Source organism: Cervus canadensis, chromosome 5 (genome assembly GCF_019320065.1).
Source record: "Cervus canadensis isolate Bull #8, Minnesota chromosome 5, ASM1932006v1, whole genome shotgun sequence".
In the NCBI taxonomy this organism is placed as follows: Eukaryota; Metazoa; Chordata; class Mammalia; order Artiodactyla; family Cervidae; genus Cervus; species Cervus canadensis.
In genome coordinates, this window is record NC_057390.1 from 91,401,250 (window position 1) to 91,418,583 (window position 17,334).

General features: G+C 52.5%; 1 protein-coding gene across 10 annotated transcripts in view; it reads right to left on the bottom strand.

The window, feature by feature from the left end:
* Positions 1–5,047: 5,047 nt before the first annotated feature.
* The window catches only part of MAPKAP1 (MAPK associated protein 1), a 227,890-nt gene continuing 215,603 nt past the window's right edge, over positions 5,048–17,334 (bottom strand). For all 10 annotated transcript variants that reach the window (XM_043469569.1, XM_043469561.1, XM_043469562.1 and 7 more), the window contains 2 exons: positions 10,191–10,288; positions 5,048–5,597 (listed from right to left, as the gene is read on the bottom strand). In XM_043469569.1, the coding sequence (XP_043325504.1) occupies positions 5,472–5,597; positions 10,191–10,288 (224 nt within the window). In that variant the 3' untranslated portion in view covers positions 5,048–5,471. The remainder of the gene's footprint in view (positions 5,598–10,190; positions 10,289–17,334) is intronic.

Here is a 17,334-nt window from a genome sequence, read left to right on the forward strand (position 1 = left end):
CAGGATCTTTAATTGTAGCATGCGGGATCTAGTTTGCTGACCAGGGATTGAACCCGGGCCCCCTGCATTGGGAGCCTGGAGTCTTAACCGCTGGACAACCAGGGCAGTCCCATTACGTTTTTATTGTAATGTGCACCAACACGATACATGCCGCACATTGAATCCGTGGATCCATGGCCATCCTTGTTTAGGATGAAGTATAAGGTAGAGAAACTTCCTTGGCTTTATTAGGGCTTCCCTGAGAGCTCAGTTGGTAAAGAATCCATCTGCAATGCAGGAGACCCATGTTCGATTCCTGGGTTGGGAAGATCCCCTGGAGAAGGGAAAGGCTACCCACTCTAGTATTCTGGCCTGGAGAATTCCATGGACTGTATAGTCTAGAGAGTCGCAAAGAGTCGGACACGGCTGAACAGCTTTCACTTTAAGGTGAAAGAGAAGGCTTCCTTGGTGGCTCAGGCAGTAAAGAATCCACTTGCAATGTGGGAGACCCGGGATCGATCCCTGGATTGGGAAGATTCCTTGGAAAAGGGTATGGCTACCCACTCCAGTATTCTTGCCTGGGAAATCCCAGGACAGAGGAGCCTGGTGGGCTACAGTCCATGGGATCGCAGAGTCAGACACGACTGAGCAACTAACACTTTAATGTAGAGAACAGTGTTAGCCTGGATCAGTTTAAAGGGAAAATATTTCACTGCAGATAAGGTGTAATCTTGGGGGTGGGGGCCTGTGAATGGGGATGTTTGGTGGCAGACATGGTCACACCCTTCTGTCCCCTTGAAAGAGGTATCCCCAGGTGGCTGATTCTGATCAATGAAATGTGAGCAAAGGTGGCAAGGGTTAGTTTTGAACCACAGCATCTCATTGTTGCTGCCCTTCTCTAGCCCTTCTTTCCCTTGACTTGGCCTCGGTGGAAGACCAAGGATGGCTGGACCACATTTTGTGTGATGAGAAATAAGCCTTTGCTGTGTTAAAGCCATGGGGGCCTTTGGGCTGTTGGTGTCACTGCAGTCCAGCCCATCTGGCCTAGTAAACTCATCCAGTCCTCACAAGGCTCCTTTGAAGAAGGCTTTATTGTCCCATTTTACAGAAGAGAAGACAGGCTCAAAGAAGTAAACTAGCTCATCCAAGGACATGTCAACCAGGAAATAGAACTGAAATCTGAGCACTGCCTGCCCGACCCCAGTGTCTGTTTTTGTAGGAGGGCGCTCAGTGAGCGTTCCTGTCACGGAATCAGTTGATGAGGAAGGACAGGAGGGCAGGACCCCGAGGCTGGCTCTGGGACTTGGGCAGGGTGCAGGCCTGCAGCACAGGGCCCCCAAATCCGGCCGTCTGTCCCCAGGGCAGAGGGCCGAAGCCCGGCTCCTGCATGGCCCCCTTCCCGACACCGAGGAAGCTGGTCTTGGCAGTTGTCATCGCAGCTTCTTTGGACTCTGGAACTCCAGGAGGGGACAGCTCAGGCCCGGCTGGGTCCCCTCTCAGGGAGGGCACTGCTGGAGGAGAACGTGGCATCCAGGCAATTGGACTAAGTGAGATGACGGACGCCAACATCGTGTGGCCACTTGTCAGAGGTTCACACACCATGTGCAGGGCATGTGTTGTCTCACTGTCTTGCTTCCAGCACAACACGTGGGCATCTCAGCCCACCATACAGACGGGGCACAGAGGAGCCGGCCTTGTACCTAGAGAAGCGAGGCTGCTGAGTACAGGACTGGGATTTGGGCCGGGTTTTGGGCCAGGCTGTGGAGCCTGTGACCCAGCCCACACCCGGCCTGTGGTCCCTGCAAGGCTCTGGGGTGGGTGCTGCTGCTTGTGCCCAGCGAGGAGGCTCAGCTCACGGGCGCGGGTGTGGGGGCAGGCTCTGACCCCGGGTCTGCCCCCTGAGCCCTCTGACCCCGAGCCAGGAAGCCCCTGCTTTCTCCTTCCTTTCCTCTGGCTTCTCCTTCTAGAAGGAGGCGCACAGCCCTAGGAAGCACCAGAGGAGGTGGTGGGAGCATGCCAGGAGCTGGGACCGTCCTGCCAGGGCTGCCAGGAGGCCACGGTGGTCCCTCGGGGCACCCATGTGGGCACGGGGAGCAGGCTGGGGGTGGTGGGCAGAGGCACCGACTCTCTTCCCCACCCTGCCTTCCCTCCCATCTCAGGGCCCCTTCTCCGGGCCCCGTGGCCGCACCATCCTCGCTGTCGGGGAAGCTCAGACGCTGCTGACGCCGGGCCCAGTGGTGAAGCCACAGCGTCTCCTCCCGGGGACACTGGGAAGTGGGGGCTTCCTTCTCCCCTGGGAGCTGCAGCGCCTCAAGAAGCCAACCCTGTCCCGCTCAGCAGGGCTGCCAGGGGCCTGACGAGATGGCCTGCCTGGCGCTGTCTGCTGCCCCCCGCATCTCAGGTCCCCAGGTCCCCAACCCCCTCTGGCTCCCACTGCCCGTCTCTCCACCAGCACCTGCCAGGCCCAGGCTGGTCCCCACGGGGCCCGCACGGTGCTCACTGCGGGGTGGCCTGGGGGGTCACCCGCCGTCCCTCGGCCTCGCCAGGCTGCGAGCGTCACGATGACCAGGTCGGGTCTCTGCTCCCTTCTGTCCTGAGGTCTCCCAGTCCTTCAGCTGGGGAACCAGGGACCCCAGGGGGCCGCTGGCAGGTTTGAGGGATGTGACAGCAGAGGGGACCCCCTTCCAGCTTTTTAACCCTCAGAGAGAAGACTCGGAGGGCTATCAGCATGGTCTCCACCGAGCTGAGGGGCCTCCAAAGGCAGCGGGGACACTGGTCCCGGGGACCAGGGAGGAGAGGGGTCGGGAGGAGCCACTGCTCCGGGTAGGGAAGAGAGGCCCGGCACGTGGGGCAGAGGAGTCCTGGTGAGGGGATACTGAAGAGGCCAGCGAGGGCAAGTGCTGATCTGAAGGGCAGCGTCCTGTCTGCAGGCCGAGGACCAGAACCTGGGATGGAACGTCCACTTGCTGCTCCAGGGAGGGGCCCGGATGGAGTGAGCTCAGCGCTCCTCAGCTCTTCCGATTCTTGTCCAGACGCAGTGGAGCTCCTGGAGGTTGTGCAGGACTGAAACCTCTGGAAGGAAGTCTGGGCTCGCTGTGATTCTGAGACATTCAAGACATTCTCCAGAAGGGTCTGCAGGGGCCACCTACTCCAGCACCTGCACTAACAGATGAGGAATCCGAGGCCCCAGGGAGGCAGCGCCCGGCAGGTCTGCAGCCTGTAGCCGTGGAGGGCAGGCCCGGAGTCTCAGGGCACAGCTCCCATTCATTCACTTTTGTGTCCTGGACGGCAGGTGAGACCCTTACAAGCCCCGAGTCCTCATCCCTGGAATGGTGGAGGTAACAGGACCTGCCCGAGGCTGGCTGCAGTCACCTAGGCCTGTGCGTGCTCATGAGGGGCCGGCACAAGCCTACCTCAGACGATGGGGGCAGCTCAGGGGCCAGTGGAGGCCAGGGCTCCAGGGACCACTGCTTGGGCCTGTGAGTCACCCAGGCTTGGTAAAGGCCCTGTCCTGAGTTACCATCAGGTTAGTGAGTGCGCCGCCCTGGGGCCAGGTCAGGGGACCTGCTGGAAGGTGTGGGCAGGGCCTGTTGGGTCACTTGAGTCTACCCTGGGTGTGCCAAGCTGCTTGGTAAAGGCCAGGAGACAGGTGAGAGATGCTCACGGTCTTACTTTAAAATCCAGATATGGGGTGTGAGAGAAGCCGAGGGAAAACTGAATTTTAACAGTCTTGGTGGACCTGGGCAATGGTTAGTGTTTCTCTTAAATTACTCCTTCAAGTGTGTGTTGTGTGTCAACTGCACATGAGCTGTATTCCACGAGACGAGAATGGTGTTGCTTCTGTAATGGAAGGAGGTGATGATTTCAATGTCACCCTTGAGTGAAGAGGATCATCCTGTCTTGCTCAGGATTAAAGGAGACCCACGGAGCGTTTCAGAGTCGCTCAGTACATCAACTGTCAGCAAACGTCACCAGCCAGCGCGATCCATGGTGGTCACCGTTCTTTACCAACATGTGCTCAAGACTTCAAGAATTCAAAGCAATACGCAGAAGAAGGTGTTTATGACTTTTATTTTAATATTGAATATGTCACAAGATTTAATGACCAAATTAGTCATTTATATTTTTCAAAGATATCTAAATATAAAATTGCTAAAAATTCAAATACAGATAGCAAGCTACAAATAATATTTCTTTTGTTTCTGGGGTGGGAAGCAATGGAAGACATTAGAAAAGGGTGCTTCTGTTGGCTGACCAGAGATCAGAATGAAGGAGGAATTCACTGGACGCCCCTGTGCCAACGGACCCTCAACTGTCAGAGGCTGTTTCAGCCACGTTGCTTCCTGTACGACAATTTAAAGAAACTTTTTTGAAATGCAGTTCCTTGGTGAAACCTCGGTCCTGCCACCCTGGCCGGGAACTGAGTGAAAGGACTTCACACTGGGAGGGACCCTGGAGAGGCTGGCAAGGACCGCCGAGGCAGCAGATTGGCCCGAGGGGTGTGTGTCAGCAGATGCCCGTTCCCTTGCCCCCCACCCCTGGGAGCGGGACCCCTGGCAGCAGTTCCCCACACCCTGAGGTCTCCGATCAAGTGAAAGCAGTGACTTTCCTGCCGCTGGGACCAGGGGGCAGGCACTGTGAAGAGAGAAGAGGCTTCAGAGTCCAGGGCAAGCCCAGGTGCGGGCCTGACTGTTGGCTCAACCTCAGCCTGGCTCCCGAGGAAACAGCAGCTTGGCGTGAGCCGTTTCCCCGCGCCCCAAGTTTGACACGCAGTCCTGCCTTCCTGAAGTCAGAGGTGCCGGAGAAGCTGGGGAGAGAAGGCTTCCAAAGGGGAGGGTGGCACAGCCCCAGACACACATCATTACGTCCCCTCCCGAACTTCAGTAAGATGCTATCCTCAGACCAATGCGCTCATTTAAACAAATGGCATAGTTAAAACTATTGACTAAACCCTAAACATTTCTTTTGAAAAATCGAGCCATAGCTTTTCCAATCTACCTGTTCAATATGGGGAGCAGATTTTAAAGAGAATAACATAATCAATCCTGCCCCAAAGAATGGTCCGTCATACCAACCATGATAAAGAGTTTATTAAAAGGAAGAAGAAGGAAAAAAAAGAAATGTACACTTTTGTTCTTCGGTTGTTTTAGGAAATTTGATCAAGCTGCAAGGACACGTCTGGGCGCGGCTATGTACATCCTTGCGCGGGCTGTCAGGCAGTGAAGATGGCAGGGCCTCTCAGGGCTCCTCGCCATGTCGTCCGGCCCCGGGCACTGCTCGGCAAAGCCACTGTCAGTCAGGCTCCGGTCCCGTGGAAATGTCCCCAGCTCTGTCCGAGGGAGTGCCCCGCTTCCCCTGGAGCCCACCAGCCCTGTCCCCGTGAGCCAGGAGCTGGCCTCCCCGAGGACCGCAGGACACAGGGTGGGCGAGAGCCACCTGGCCCCAGCAGGCGGCTCTGCGCTCCGGCCACAGACTGAAGCTGGAGGCCACTGTCACTGTTGCCCTGATTTCTTTTCCTTCTGGAAGCTGAAGCTTGTGCGTCTGTTCAGTTTTCTTTGTTTTTGAGCAAAATAGTCAGCCCGTGCAGTGCTTGCTCGCGATTCCAGGATGTAGTTAACCTAGAAAGCAAGCGGACACAGCCGTCACTCGCCAGCCACTCTCTGCTCACCCAGGACGAGCGAGGGGAGAGCCCGGCCCTGGGCTGGGCACGCCCTGGGTCTGGTGCTCCCCCTGAGCACACAGTCCGGTCATCACCACGACCCTGCGGGGTGGGCTCGAAGCCCACCGCACGACGGGGAGACAGGCCTGGAGAAGACCCGTGACTGTGCAGGCCTCTGAGTCCCTGGTGCAGCTTTTCTGACTCCTGAGCCCGAGTTCCCTCCTTACTACGTGCCGCCTCCCAGAACCTCCCTGGTTCTGTCCCCGCCTGCCGTGCGGCCCTGGGCTCGCACACAACTTCCCCGAGCCCTGCTTAACTTGTCTGAAAGACAAGACGTCACAGGGATGAAAACCAAACCAAAATAAGGCTCTGTGTTCAGCCTCCTGGTAGTTGGGGTACTTCCAAGCTCACAGCGCCCCACTAGCTATGGCTCATTTGATAAACAGGAAACTGAGGCTCAGAGAAGGGGACCGAGCTGCCCTGGATCACCGGGAGGTCACAGCCAGAGCTGGGACAGGCACCGTCAGAACCCTGGGCAGGGGCACAGCTGGGCCTCCCAAGTGCCAACCTTACTGCTCCCCCTGAGGTCTCCGGGCTCGTTTCAGATCCGCCCGTGCTGGGTGGTCACTGCCACCATCACCTCTGGCACTGAGTCCCTGTCCTGTCTGAACCTCGTCCCATGCTTGGCTCAAGTGGCAGAGGCAAAATTAAGACTTGGTTCCTGACCTGGGGAGCTCACAGCCTAGGGAGTGACCAATAGAACAAGTGTGACAACAGACACAGAAGGAGCAGAAAGGAATGGGGACAGTAACTAATGGGGACACGTGGGGAGGGAAGTCTTGCGAGGAGACGAAGGAGCTGGGTTTTGAGGGATAAATAGGAGTCTGGGGTGTACAAGGGATGGGGAGAACCAGCATGCATCAAGGCACAACAGTGGAACACAGCAAGGGGGTGTCCATGGCCATTCAGAAGCTGACGGGCCAGACAAGGCGAGGTGCAGAGGGGCCAGGGAAGGGCGGCAATACTGTGATCAGACCTGTGCCCGGCGTGAGGGTGAGCCCCTGGCTGGGCAGGGGCACAGGGCAGCAGCAGTGCTTGGAGCACTTTTCAAGGATGAACTCACTTAACCCTCACAACAGCATTAGGAGAAGAGGGCGGCACAGGATGAGGTGGCTGAATGGAATCACCGATTCAATGAACATGGACTTGGGCAAACTCCAGGAGATGGTGCGGGACAGGGAGGTCTGGCATGCTGCAGTCCATGGGGTCACAAAGAGTCGGTCATGACTTAGCAACTAAACAACAACAACGGCCTTAGGAGGAGGCGGCTGCTATTGTTATCCCCACTGTACAGAAGGGAAAACCGAGGCGCAGAATGGTAATGTCATTTACTTGAGGTTATGGAGCTAGTAAGAGTTTGGGTTAGAACCTGAACCAGTTCTCCGGCTCCCCGCCTTCTCAGAGCCCCCACCCCATCACCTCCTCAGACTCCCCTTGTCCCACTGCCCCAGCAGCCCTCTGGCTGGGCCTGTCTATGAACCAACACTGTTTCTCTCCAACCTCAAATATCTGAAAGTTAGAAACCTGAATACTCCTGGCTAGAGAACTAAGCCACCCCTTCTGTTGATTCTACATTGAGGGCCACGTGTCCTGCCCCGAGGGGAGAGGCCTCTGCTGATCGAGGAAGAACCAAGGTGCTCGGGGGAAGCAGTTTAAACAGCTTGGCTCGTGTGGGGCTGGGACTCCATCACAGTGTCCCTTCCAAACTTTCTGCTCTGATAGTCACCGGCAGCAGGCATTAAGGGCTGGTGTCTGAATACAGAAGGCTTGACATGCTCAGCCCGCTGCCTCGCCAAGTTACCAGCTGAGAGCAATAAATCATGAGGCAGGCAGGGCCGGGTGATGACGTGGGACACCGCAGACAATGCATGGAAAGAAGGGGTTTTATCATTCTTAATAAGAGCAATCTTTGGATTCAATTGTTTGCACAATCAGCCAGCCTACTGTTTTCAGTGTATTTTTGGCACATGTAACTTGACAAAAGCATTTAAAAATGATCCTTAACAGGCCAAGTATTTCCTAAATTTATTATCTTCAGTGCTTTGTGATAATCACATAGATAATTTTAATGGAAGATTAATGTAATAATCAAAAGATAAAAACGCCCTTTGGTCTGCCATTAGCTGGTTAATATGCTGTGGCTTAAAACTTGCACAATTTTATGCACTATAGAGTGTTTCACTTTCAATGCATTTTACAGCTTAAGGCATAAAAATATAGGGAGTTTTCATGGTCAATAAAGTCACAGCCTCCATCACTTGATCATGAGAAGAACCCAACCTGAAGAGACCAATGATTCCTCTGAGAGTCATCTTGAAGCCTGCAGAATTAGGGACCACACATGGCTTAGCTCAACTCTATCTCGGGTGGGGTGGGGTGGGGTGGGGGGGAGTCTGGGACTGCTCAGCTGGGTTCGAGCTACCTCTGTGTGCTCTGGAGCCTTGGGCCTCTATAGTCTCATCTATAAAGTGGGGTAATAGTGTCCACGGGTTTCCCAGATGGCACAGCGGTAAAGAATCCACCTGCCAATGCAGGAGACACAAGAGATGCCGGTTCGACCCCTGGGTCAGGACAGTCTCCTGGAGGAGGAAACGGCAACCCACTCTAGTATTTTTGTCTGGGAAATCCCATGGACAGAGAAGCCTGGCAGGCTAACAGTGCATGAGGTTGCAAAGAGTCGGACCTGACTGAGCGCACACACACATACACAATAATGTCTACATGGGGCAGGGCAGTTGTGAGAATGAAATGAGATCATGTACATAAAAGTTCTCGTAGACAGTTGGTGCTCAATAAATGGGTCCCCTGGGGAAAAACAGAATGAGATAAAAATAATTTGATGGCAAGTTGCCTATTTGTAATGGTCTGACATCAGCGTCTCATCCTTGTTTCCTCTTTTCCGTTTCAGTCTAAAGCTCTTGTTTTATGTGAAACTCCTTAATTCTAGAACTACCACATATGCTACTGGTGTCTATGACCAACCTGAGCAGAACCTCTGATGGAAGCATTTCTACTAAGTGGGGCCAACAGTCACTGAGTGTTGGTGCAAAGCCCCAGGAAGACACTGGCAATGGCAGATCAGGCTAAGTATTGAAACTGCTTTAAAAATCTGAGATCGGAGACGTGAAATTTAATCTTCCATCAGGATTGCGGCCATTAGCTTCTCTAAGTAAATCAGGCTGGGACTCTCCTGGAGACTCGAGCACGATGCAATATTTCTACAAGCATTTTCATATGAAAACAGACAATTTAGGGAAGGCGCTAGGCCTTGGGGATTTTGCAGAAAAGCATCTGCTTCCAGGGAACGTTTGGTCCTGGAAAATGATTTCTCTGCACTTGTTCTTCCGCAGTCTTGCACTGAAGTCATAAACTTGTGTTTCTGTCATCAATCTGCTGTTGTGAAAATTATTTTGATGTCAAACACAGGATTATAATTTTACTAGAATCCTTCTGAAGTCTTGAATATTTTAATGCTGGCTATAAAAAAAAGGCCAGCCCTGACGGGGTAATGGGAGTATTTCTCTACCTGGCCCCTGAATGTGGCACGTGCTCCCTGGGTGGCCTGGGGATGCCCAGGCAGGTAACTCTTAGATCACTGGTTTCAAGCACTCCAGGCAGGCACTGCCCGCTGGCTGTTCTGACGGGTTCCGACCCGGGGTCGTCTAGAAACCCTTTGCTTTCCGTCCAACTGGTCACGCTACTCTGTCTCGGCTCTCAATTCTCCTCCTGGCAGCTTTATCCTTTTAATTCTCATCGACCACTTTTGAAAATCTTTTGTGGACACAAAATGTTTCTGTGAAACAATTTCATTTCACCGAAATCTCCTGTTCAATTCCTGCATGCCACGCACACCTGGTGCCTTAGGAGCACAGGTTCTAGAATCCCCCAAACCTGGGGTCAGGTTGTGGTTCTGCCAAGTTCCACTCCTGGCTGAGTTAGTTCTCCCTTGAGCCTCAGTTTTCATCTAGGAAATGGGAATGATTTTATATCACTACCTCACAGAGGTGTGAAGGCTCCTTGAGTTGGGACAGGTCAAGTCCTGGCTCAGATCCTGCACTTTGCGACCCTTCAGTATATCTTAGTACTATTACTACTATTACTAATACTTGATGACGTTTACTCTTAAGAGGAAAACGAATGACCACTTAGGTAGGTAGGTTCATGGCATCTCATTTAATATTGTCTCTAGCAGCGCTTTGGTGGGGTGAGGCAGAGTAGCTACCATGATCCCCATTTTACAGGAGGAGAAACAGAGGTCCAGAGAGGTGATGTGACTGGCCAGAGTCACACACTGGAGGGGTGGGAGCCCCTTAGCACAGAGCAGCCGACTTACGACCCAGGCCTGGGTGAGCACCAGCTGGGCAACCTGCAGGCAGCGGAGCGTCTCTGCAGAACTGGCCCGGGAGCCTCACCAGTGCTGCGGGGTGGGGGTGGGAGGCGGGGCGCGGGCAGCCCTGCACACCCCAGGCCTGGGCCGAGCAGGAACACTCACCTTGAGCACTATTTCATTGACGGTAGCAGCGTCAGATTCAAAGTAGAGGTGTTTATAGTCGTGATTGCTTAGATATGTGAGCTTAAATATCGCGTGACCTGGAGGGAGAGAGAAAAGGCAGGGTGAGGGGCTCTGGCAGATCACCTCGGGGGAGGCCCCCAGAGTCTCCTTTTATCATCCAGTTCCCGGGACAGCAGGTGGAGGCTGCCCGGCAGCCACTCTTCCTGGAGCGGTTCACCTCGTCATCACAGGCCGGGAGGGAGCGTCAGGTCCCGCTCCACAGCGGAGAGGGTGGGTGCAAGGCTCTACGGAACTACTCCCACACGGTAATTACATGGAGATGGTGGTATTTTTTAAGGTAGAAGGCCAATTAGCTCCAAATTATTACTCTAAAAATAAAATAACTGTGCTTAAAGTCAAATAAATGAGCAACAGGAAGGGGAAAGGCCGATAGTAACGCGATTATGAGGGTCTCCAGGGCCGGCTCCTGTGGGAGGGGAGTCCGGGTCGTGTGACCCCTCCCGTGTGGAGGCTGCTCCCAAGGCCTCTGGTCATTTCCTGGGAGGATGGGTGGGCTGGGGGCAGAGGAGGGCACGGAGAGGCTGCTCTGAAAGCTGCCACCTTACACAGCAGACTGACCTCAGGAGGCCGGATCCTCCGAGCACTCGAATCCCCCAGAGATCTGAGTTCTTTTGCACCCCTTTCCTACCACCTTCAGGGCAACCCTGTCACTTCTGGGACTGCTTCCTGGTCTGGCTTCATCGCACTCTACCACCCTCAGGTGCCACAGACCAGCCCGGGGGCTCTGCACACACCCACCTGTCCACACCTGGGATGTCCCCGCTTAACTTGTCTCTAAAAGACCTGCCCATGCTGGCCCTCCAGCTCAGCCGGCACCTCCACGGGATACATTCCTAGGCATCTTCTCACACAGTGCTCGGCCGTCAGAGAAACCCGCGTACGTGTCGCGCCACCTGCAGCCGTGTCCACACCCCCGTGGCTGTCCTTGGGGCCAGACGTGCCAATCAGATTCCCTCCTCCAGGCGCCTGCCCGCGTCAGCCCTGCGTGATGCTCTCCCTGGCCATCAGGGCATGCTGTCCTTGGGTTCTGGGAGACCCCTGTGGCCGTCCCAGAAAGTCCTCTTTCTCCTTGAGCTGTTCTGAAGTGGGTTTCCACTTCTGGCAACCAAGGGAGCACTGCTCCAGAGATACGCAGTCAGACAGAGCTCAGCAAACGTTCCCAGACCAAGGGGCAGCTGGTGACACCTCGCTCCCAGAGGCCTCCTGCTAACCAACCTCAGACAACGCTCCCCCCGTCTGCTCTGCAGACTTTGATGCTCCTGAGACTAAAATTCAGCATATCCTTTCTATTAGGCATTCTCATCCGTTGTCCTTTTAATTGAAGCAGTGGCTGGTCATAGTTATTAATTAATAATATATCACCTGTATTACTGTAAGTTCACCTCTTTCCCGGAGAAACCTTCTTGGAAACTTTATTTACAGTAGCTAATTCTTCAGATCTCCCCAAATAAACTGATATATGCTGAACGTCTGGGGCCAGAAAAGTGAAAGTGCCGGTATTTTATCCTGGAAACATCATGGTGATATACTCATCGTGACTACAAATTCAATATTGAAAAAACTAGCTAATAATTTCTGAAAAACCTTGCTTTCGGTCACTTGACAAATTTAGCCTGGTTCTCAATCGTGGTACTGAAATATTAGAATTCTTAGCTGAAAGTTCATCATTTCGTGAATGTATAAATTACGTTTCTGAGAAGTGGATCTCATGTTAAAAGGGTGTATATGCATGTCAGGGCGCGTGTGTGTGTATTCCTTGATCTCATAGGATTCAGCTTGGAACCATCTGAGTCTCGGTGATGATACTGCCATGTGTTAGAACAATGCGGATCTCTCTGATGGCCCTGCTGTGACCGAGCAGAGATGTCTGTGAAGGTCACAGGGCTGTGAAGGTCACAGGGCTGTGAAGGACGAACAGAGACGCCCCCTCCAGGAGGCCTTACTGCTGACACCTGGCCACGACAGACACAGACTCCAGTGCCTGGGGCTGCAAAGGACCAGAAGGTCTTAGGGAGACCCGTGGACCCGAAGCTTCGGGGTTCACTGACCACTCTGATAAGTGATCTCACGGACTGTCTATCCCACCTGCTCCCACTCATCACTGACAAAACCAACACCTCAGTCACTAGAGTGTTTTTTGCCTGAACAACTGAGACACCATTAAAAACCTGTCCGGCGGGCGCTTTTCAGGACGAGCCAGACCTACACACGGCACATGTGACATGAGGTCTGCAGGGGCCTGGGGCCTCTGATGGAAGCCTCCACACTGTCCCCCGGGATCATACAGGCTCATGGAAAGAGGCCTGTGGTCCACCTACACACCAGCCACAGGACAAAACCAAACTATCGCCCCATGGCATGTCTCTGGGATGGCAGAATATTTGGGTCAGGGGACTACAAACATACCCCTGTGTGTGTCATGCTGAGCTTGGAGGCTGTGAGCATCCCTTGTCTGTCCCCAGAGCTCTTTCCAGACCCCCAAGGAAGAGGGAAGCAAGCAGGAGTGATGAAGAGTGCACCCCACGTAGCTGAAGCCTCAGACTTGCTTGTCCTTTCCGGGAAAACATTCACATCACTGAGGGAGGAGGATACAGAGAACGCTACCTGGGGAGCCTGCATCAGAATTCAACAAATCGGCCCTCAAGCGACTCTTACAGAGGCAACAACTGGGCTAGGGTGTGGGGGGACATCCCCGCAGACAGCCCCTTCCTGCTCAGTGGGAGGACTGGGGGGGCGGCGAGCTCGAGTTAACCCAGAGTCACGCTGTCACCCCTGCCGGAGCCCTGGAGCGTGCGGCCAAGGCGCTCCAGAAGTTTTCGTTCTGCGGCTCTTCTCCTTGCTCCAGGGATCCCTGAGTTGCTGGGTGGCCAGAAGGGCAGGGTGACTCACTCACGTCCTGCCAGGAGCGCCCGGGCCAGAGGGATGAACACCAGGAACACCAAGAGACAAGGACGATGAGCAGGACGAGGAAGGGGATCACAGGGAGACAGCAGGAGACCCCAGGGTAGCGGGATGGCCTGGAGGCAGAAGGGCCATCAGAGGCAGTTTCCTACAGAAGCTGACGCCCGTCTGAGCCGTTCTAGAGGAGGAAGGGGGGTCAGCTGGGTAAAGGCGGAGTGGAGAAGGATGTAACAGGGTAAGGACAGAGCAACCTGCAGGACAAAAGGCAGCAGGCCTTCCAGATGGCGCTCTGAGCAGTGGACAGGCAGGACTTGATGGGACACAGGGCAGACACAGGGAATGCCCGCGTTCCCAGCTGAGGGAGCCACTAGTGGGCTCTAAGTTGGGCAGTAAATGGTCAAATTGTGCTTTGGGGCATTCGCCCTGGCTCCCCAGGGCCTAGAGGCCGGGGGACCAACTGCCACAGTCCTCTAGGTAGGAGCATACTCATGCGGTTTTGAGCTAGATGGGGGCAAAAAGGATGCTGAGAAAGGGATTGCCTTGAGAACTGTAGAGAAGGAACTGTGGCAGGACTTGGAAATGCTTTTACAATAGAATAGTTAATAAGCAGAATTCACACTTGTATAATTTCACCCAATCCGAAGCCCATAGATTCAAGTTAATTGACCTAGTTCTGGAAATGAATCTATCAATAACCATGAGTAGTTTATGCTACGTGGTAAATTTCCACCAGAGGTGTCTGGGTAGATGGAATCACTGGCATTTCTACACCAACTGAACAGAACAGAAACACAGTGAGAGAAGTCTGTTATCAAACCCTCCTCAGCCTCGGGCAGCTCGAGGCTCACCTCAGATAAAGGGGGCAGAGGGGTCAAGTGCCCTCCTCGGCTGCAGCCTTCCAGGGCGTCTGTCCTGGGACGTGAGAGGGAACGAGAGGTGGGCAGGTTAGTCTTGCAAACTCAACGAAAATGAGCAGCTTTCATAGGGAAAGAGTGAGCCATAGGGGCAAACTGTACAAAGGCCAGCTGAGGAAGAATGACGATGTTACTTGGTGATTTCCGTTACTATGGTTTGCAGATACTGCATTTTTTTTTTTTTTTTTAAAACAAATTGAAGGTTTGTGGCAGCCGAGCACTGTCAGATGATGGTGAGCATTTTTTAACAATAAAGTATTTTAAAATTAAGGTATGTAAATTATTTTCTTAGACATAATGTTACTATTGCACACCTAACAGACTATATGTTGTATAGATATGACTTTTATATGCATTGGGAAACCCCCCAAAATGTGCGTGACTTGCTTTACTGTGGTTGGCCTGCAACCCAACCTGCAGTGTCTCCGAGGCATGCCTGCGTATCAGTAACGATGTAAAAGAGAACACAAAGTCTGATATTCCAATTAGTCCAAATGATTTTGCTTGGGTTGTTAAACTGTTTGGAAATTTAAGCATGACAAAAGCCTGGGATGCAGAGAGGGAAATGTGAGCGCTGGTCAGAGACTTGGGAAGAAACCCAGGTGTGCTGAGTCCCAGGGCTGAGACTGTGGGAGGCACCACCCTCCAGGAGACCAGGTCTGCCTGGGAGGAGACCGCACCCATGACATCTCAGGTGGTGCTCAGACAGCTCAGTGGGGGCTCAAGGGGGATGGTGGCCGTCATTGTCACACCTGTGATGGAACTGGTATTTGAAGCTAAACCCCTCATTATTTTGAAGATCTGGTTTTTAATTGGGCCTTCTTTGAGCAGACTTGCTTTCAGAGTTGTAGGAATGCAAATGCAATGTAATGGAATATAAAATGAAGTATCCAAGCCCTGGTCACATATCCAGATTTGCTCAGGGCACTGAAACTATACGTCTGCTTCTGAATATTGAAAGTCTGGGTATGTGAAAATGTATTTACATTTACGTATTTTTTTTTTTTCCCCAAAGGAAAACAGAGAAGATGGAACGTAACACTGAACAGAAACTAATTAGCAGCACAGATGTCAGAAACGGAGATGTTTGAGCTTTTGTGCTGTAATTTATCATCAGCATTGTGAGTTTTAACTTAAACAAGAAGCTGTGTTGAAAAACAGGTTCTTCTGGTCAATGAGGGGGAGTGGCCATTCAGAAAAAGCTGCTGTTGTCACAAGATGGGACAGCTGAAGCAGAGGGCCAGTAGTTTACACACTCCTGCTGAAAGAAGGGCTCCTAGATCTCCACTGCCAAGGGAACTGAGATGGTGGTTTCAGAGGAGGCTCTCTTCTAAACGACCTGCGGGCACCGACTGTGGCCGTCAATGACGGGTCAGAGCTGGGACTTCCAAATTGAGCTGGCAGCCCACCTGTGTCCAAAATCCTTCGGGGGTCATCACTTGCCAGGAAAGCCAAAAGTAAATTTGAATATTTGTTTTTCTTTTTCAATTAAAAAACATAAATTATATTTTAAAATGATGAGACATTGAGAAGGCAGAGGAAAAACTTCCACCCTCGACCCCCATAATACCAACACCGGCACAGTGACAGGCAGGGTCTCTTCTCCAGCCATCCCATGTCTGTTTCTACACAATTGTAATCAGACAGTATACCACAATTGGGGGATGATTTCTGCTGTTAACATTTTACGATAGCCTTTTCCTTGTTGACACATGGTCTCCACAACCATCTGTTTCAATGGCTGCCTTTTATTCCATTAAGTAGGTGTGTGCCATGGCTCACGCTACCATCTTTCTGCTGGGGATTTAAGTTGCTTACACTATTGACAGTATTGTAGGTAAGGCTATGAAGGACATCTCTATGCATCTGGATTCTTTCTGAATTTCTTTACTTCAGACATGGATACTTTTAAGAAGTGGGCTTCCAGGGTCTGACCTTTTCTGGTCCCTCTGGCCTGGAAGTGGGTGGAAAGCTCTCCTTGGATTTTTTGAGTTCCTGGGACACTTTGGTCTCTGGGCTGAAAACCCTCCACTGCAAGTAGCATGCCCAGCTGCGCATACGAGCTTCAGTTCAGCGTAATTGAACCCACAAGGTTGGTGCTCCTTTCCGAGCCCTCGATAGTGGCAGAGGCCCCAGTAACTAGAACGAGCTCCTTGACCTCTGGAGCAGGACAGAGTCTGATCCACTTACACTTTTGCCTGAGTCATTCACCCCCTCCCCTCTTTGGCTCCCTCCTATAAACATAATTAAAGCTGATTATAAAAACTCCCATGGCAATGTGATTTCCCTCCTTCCTCTAATTTACTGAAAACACTCTTGCTAAGGTCACAACGACCTCTATGTTGAGAGATCCAGTTGATAATTCTTGGCTTTTACTTTGCTTGGCTCCTCAGCTGTATCTGATACTTCTCTTGAAGTCCCCTCTTCCCATGAAGCCACGGTCAACTGATTCTTCAGCTGACTTCTCCAGTCAATCCGTTTCTTACATTCCCTTGTGGCCATCTTGTCCTTTCTCTCTCTCTTAAATGATGGTCTTTCCCAGTGTCCTGTCCTTGACTCTCATCACTTCTAATTCCATTTCTCCTCTGTCAGGTTTGCTCATTGGGTTTTAATTACTACCCAGATGTTGACGGGGCTTTCCAGGTGGTGTTAGTGGTAAAGAACCCGCCTGCCAATACAGGATACATAAGAGACGTGGGTTCGATCCTTGGGTCGGAAACATGCCCTGGAGGAAGGCATGGCAATCCGTTTTAGTATTCCTGCCTGGAGACTCCCATGGATGGAGGAGCCTGGTGGGCCACAACTCGACAGCGTTTCTTTTCCTTCTGTCTTCAGAATAAAGTCCAAGCTTCTTAGATGATTTTCGAGACCCTAGATTAGCAGTTGTCAAACATTTTGGCTCAGAATCCCCTTACACTCTTAAAGGGGTTGCAAAGAGTCGGACACAACTGAAGCAACTCAGCAGGACAGATGTTGATGATCCCAAAGCAGATGTCTGGCCGAAACCTTTCTTCAGACTTTCAGAGCCAACCACAGGCCATCCTCTATGGCCTGCAGTGGTGCAAGCCCAGAGCCAAAGTCTATGTTTCCCCTTAAATCAAAAGCTCTGGGGACTTCTATGATGGTCCAGTGGTTAACCTGTCTTCCAATACAGGGGGCAAGGGTTCGATCTCTGGTCAGGGAACTAAGATCCTACCTACCCTGCGGCAACTAGGCCTGCATGCCACAACTAAGACCTGACGCAGCAA